This window comes from Gigantopelta aegis, chromosome 3 (assembly GCF_016097555.1).
Source record: "Gigantopelta aegis isolate Gae_Host chromosome 3, Gae_host_genome, whole genome shotgun sequence".
Lineage (NCBI taxonomy): Eukaryota > Metazoa > Mollusca > Gastropoda > Neomphalida > Peltospiridae > Gigantopelta > Gigantopelta aegis.
The window spans coordinates 14,706,932-14,710,871 of NC_054701.1; the positions used below are offsets into that span (position 1 = coordinate 14,706,932).

The 3,940-nt window shown below is 40.6% G+C and overlaps 1 protein-coding gene across 1 annotated transcript; it reads left to right on the top strand.

The window, feature by feature from the left end:
• Nucleotides 1-388: 388 nt before the first annotated feature.
• On the top strand, nt 389-2,242 carry LOC121369491. Its single transcript, XM_041494598.1, has one exon. The coding sequence runs from the start codon at nt 520-522 to the stop codon at nt 1,828-1,830; it is 1,311 nt and encodes a 436-aa protein (XP_041350532.1). The 5' UTR covers nt 389-519; the 3' UTR covers nt 1,831-2,242.
• Nucleotides 2,243-3,940: the final 1,698 nt, after the last annotated feature.

Genomic DNA, 3,940 nt, shown 5'->3' on the forward strand with positions numbered 1-3,940 from the left:
AAATTAAGTACAATACGAACGAACGCACAACAAATCGAAACTTCAGCAAAGCCCTAATGTCACTTGGTAACTTAGTAACGACTAACAATCATTGACAGTCGTTTCTTTTATATCACAAAGACCTGGTTAAAAGTAGGACTACAGGCGGCACAGATCAATACTCCGCTAATTACAAAATTTGGGAAATAAGTGATTTGACGTTGATAATCTCATTACGGGTCATTGTGCAATACCTTCTGTATTGCACAGGTATTTTTAAACCGCAAGAGTCGTGCGCAAGAGTCATGCGCGCTGAGATAACCGTAAACCAAACATATTGATTTGGGAGCTGTATGTAGAATGTGTTTAAACATGTGTAGATTTTTCGCTGACCAGGATAGTGTGTTCATGTAATACGGGTGGATACAACAGGGATTCGTCGGGAGATATATAGTGACCCAGGTAAAGTCTGAGTTAGTTGGCGAAGCAGGTGAAGGTGGCATTTTGTATGGACTAAGTAACAAGGCATCTCTCGGGGCAATGAATCATGAGACACCATGTCGGAATCACATACGTCTACAAGTAAACGAAAGACTCATGAAGACAGCGTCGCCGGTTGCGGGTTGCAGCATCGACGGCAGCTACGACGGCGTCGCACGAGAACACAGCCCGTGCCGACCGTCGTTCGTGCCGCTGCTGAGAGAAAACGGTAGGAAACGCAAACTTGTTCTTCATTTCGACATCCGTAACACCGTGCTGGTGGCGGATTCCGTAACGAACGTAACGGTTGAGCAGGCTCTCAACAGCTTTTTGACCGGTGTCACGTGGGGCAAAGATGACCAGGACGGGGAGTGGGTGTGGCACTCTAAAGAACCCTCCCTGGTCCCTCCTAGACCCGACTCCATCACGTTCTACAAATATCTGGAACGAACGCTGGTTCGCACCCCCATGGACAGGACGGAGTTACGGATAGCGACAGGAGATTTCGTTCATCGTCCACTTGGAGAAGAATTTCTACCATATTTTGAAAACCGTCTGGCACTTCTTAAATGGAATTACCCGTACGTTCAGGCCCGGGACGAATGCTTGACAATGCGTGGGAAAGATGGCCAACCGTATCATTACATCTTGCCGTCCTTGTACAATCTGATTCATTCGCTGGTACAGAGAAACAGAGACTTCGCTATCGTGATAAGAACTTACGGATTAGACTGCGCAAACGTGTTAAAAAGTTTATCATACGGACTAAAGGGAAACCATCCTGGGTTTCCATCGCCTGTTAATCTGGCAGTTGACCTCACCCCGGGCTCGATAATCCGATCAAGTAATGATTCCGCTTGCTTGGAAACGTACAGTTCTCGAAAAGAATCAGACTCGAAGATGACAAACTTGTTTACTTGTAAATCAGGTGACAAAACCAGGCCAGGTGGAAATGTACCCTGCCAGGTGGTTCACAAACTCTACCATGAACGCGATATATATAGATTCGTTTCAAAACTACAGGGCATATCTGGCTTCGTGGATGACTTCCGATACTGGCAGAGTAACAGTTACTCCTACAGCGCCGGGAAGCCATTTTGGATTGACGGAAGTGACGTAGGTGTCCACCATATTATCTTCGACGACAACTTCCGGTCGTACGAAGAAGACAGCATTGTGGATGTGAGAAAATTCGAAGAAAGTAAACAAATAGCGCGTAGGTTGTCTAAACAGGAAATTGCAGAATTTGAGGATGTGTGTTTGGTGCAAGCGGATCTGTTACAAAGCGTGGAGGATCAAGATTACTTCATTAACAAGGTGCATGTTTGCGAGAACAATTATTCAAAGTTTTTGAAACAAGGCAAGCTGTGAATAACACGAAGTCAAATTGAGGATATAAATGTATTTATAGTGTAACTAAGTAGCCACCTATAAAATGTATTGTTTTAGTATGTTTGCAGATCAAGACACCTATTTTGTTACGTGATTTTTACGTACGTTTAAGCATGATACGCTAGATAATCATTCATGTCTTTCATAGGACTTCACCGTCGTCATTTTCATTTGACCTTGGTCACAATTTGGTGACGTAATATACTAGATATTATTAGTTCAAAGATTCGGTTATCTAGTCATTTCGTCGCCAATGTTATAGAGTTGAATGTTAACACGTGCCAAAAAATGTCTGTATGTGTACATATGAAATATATTAAATCTATACAGAGAATCCCATGATACCTTCTAAAAAAAAAAAAATTATTTATTTATTTATTTTGTTACTGAATAGTTTATACACACGTTTGTTAGCAGTTTTAAAAACCTACTTAACAAGTTTTAAAGTAAAATATTAAATGACTGTCTATTTTTAACAATTTAGTGATCAAATATTTTGAATATATTAATTATTTTGCCCCCCCCCCCCCCCCCCCCCCCCCCCCAAGCTAATACAGATTATTGTTAGTGTGATAATTTGATTTATTACCCAAATGGTTAAAAAAAATATCTTGGTACATATCAAAGTAATACGTTCCACTAAAACGCCGAGTAGGACGTAACACCAAACGAGTTGAGTGATATAAATTAAGATCGATTATGGGTAATAAATAGCATAATAAACTCATTACCATCTCGTATCGTATCATGTTTATGTCCCTCGTGAAATAATTTTCATTGTTACTCGCTAAAGCTCGTTTAATATCCTATAAAAAATGATAAATGTAATGTAAGAAATATAATATATATTGTGCATGATGTAAAATGTATTGTGTTTGTCACACGTGTTGGTGTACCGACCTGATTGTCGTGTACGGTGTGATATGTGATCACAGGCATGTTCATGAGAATGTTTTTTGAGCGTAACTTTAAATGACTGTGATTTGGATAAAAGAATCAGTCACCTCGTTCGCGAGTGTTCGTACTCCTGAACGTGACATTGTGTCAGTTTATGTAGTATGGAAAGTACCGTTAGCCCAGATCAAGTGATCTAGCATTAAGTTCAACTGTTATATTAAGCATCCATTTACCAATATCAGTCACTTTATTATTATTTTAAATCATCTAATATAGTATAAACCACTATGTTTTAAACATGCACCTGTCAGTACCGACCATCTTACTGTTCTACTAAATTGTTTAATATATAATATGTATACTATTAAGCGGGCCACTGTCTTAGGGTTAAATTTGAGTTATTCATTTTTTTTTTTTTGAAATTATTTTTGTACTTATATCCAAAGGTTCAAGCAGACTGTTCTGGACACACACCTCAGTTATCTGGGCTGTCTGTTCAGGACAGTGGGTTAGTGGTTAGTGAGAAAGAAGAGGGTGTAGTTGTCTTACATCTACCCATTGAGTCGTTAAAACTCGCTCTGGGTGGGAGCCAGTATCGGGCTGCGAACCCAGTACCTACCAGCCTTATGTCTGATGGCTTAACCACGAAACCACCGAGGCCGGTTTTGAGTTCTAATTTGAGTGTCTGTTTATCTTAGGTTACACTGTACTTTGTCGTGACCAGTGTTCCGTTAACTCACTGAGCTTCACAACAGTGTAGCGGCGTTTAACAAAGGGATTACAAGTATTATAATCAGACAGATCTGGCAAAACGTTGCGGTAAAAATCCCCACAAGACTACCTATTGTAGGAATGCGGTCAAATCAATACCATAACTTGTGTTTTATTGTTAGATATTCTGAATCCTTGAGAATATGTCCAGCACAGACATGCTTGAACTTTCAATGGATGTGAACTGGTTAGTTGGCTGTTGATTGGATGTATGGATAGGTGGGATGGGTGGATGGATGGATGGATGTATGGATGGACGGACGGACGGATGGATGGATGGACGGATGGATGGATGGATGGGCCGGTGGATGGATGGATGGATATTTAAATGATAGGCCTACAATAAGATTTGATGTTAGTCCTTGGACACGACAAAGGTCTCACGTACTGAGACTTACACAAAGGCATATAGCGAGAGGTA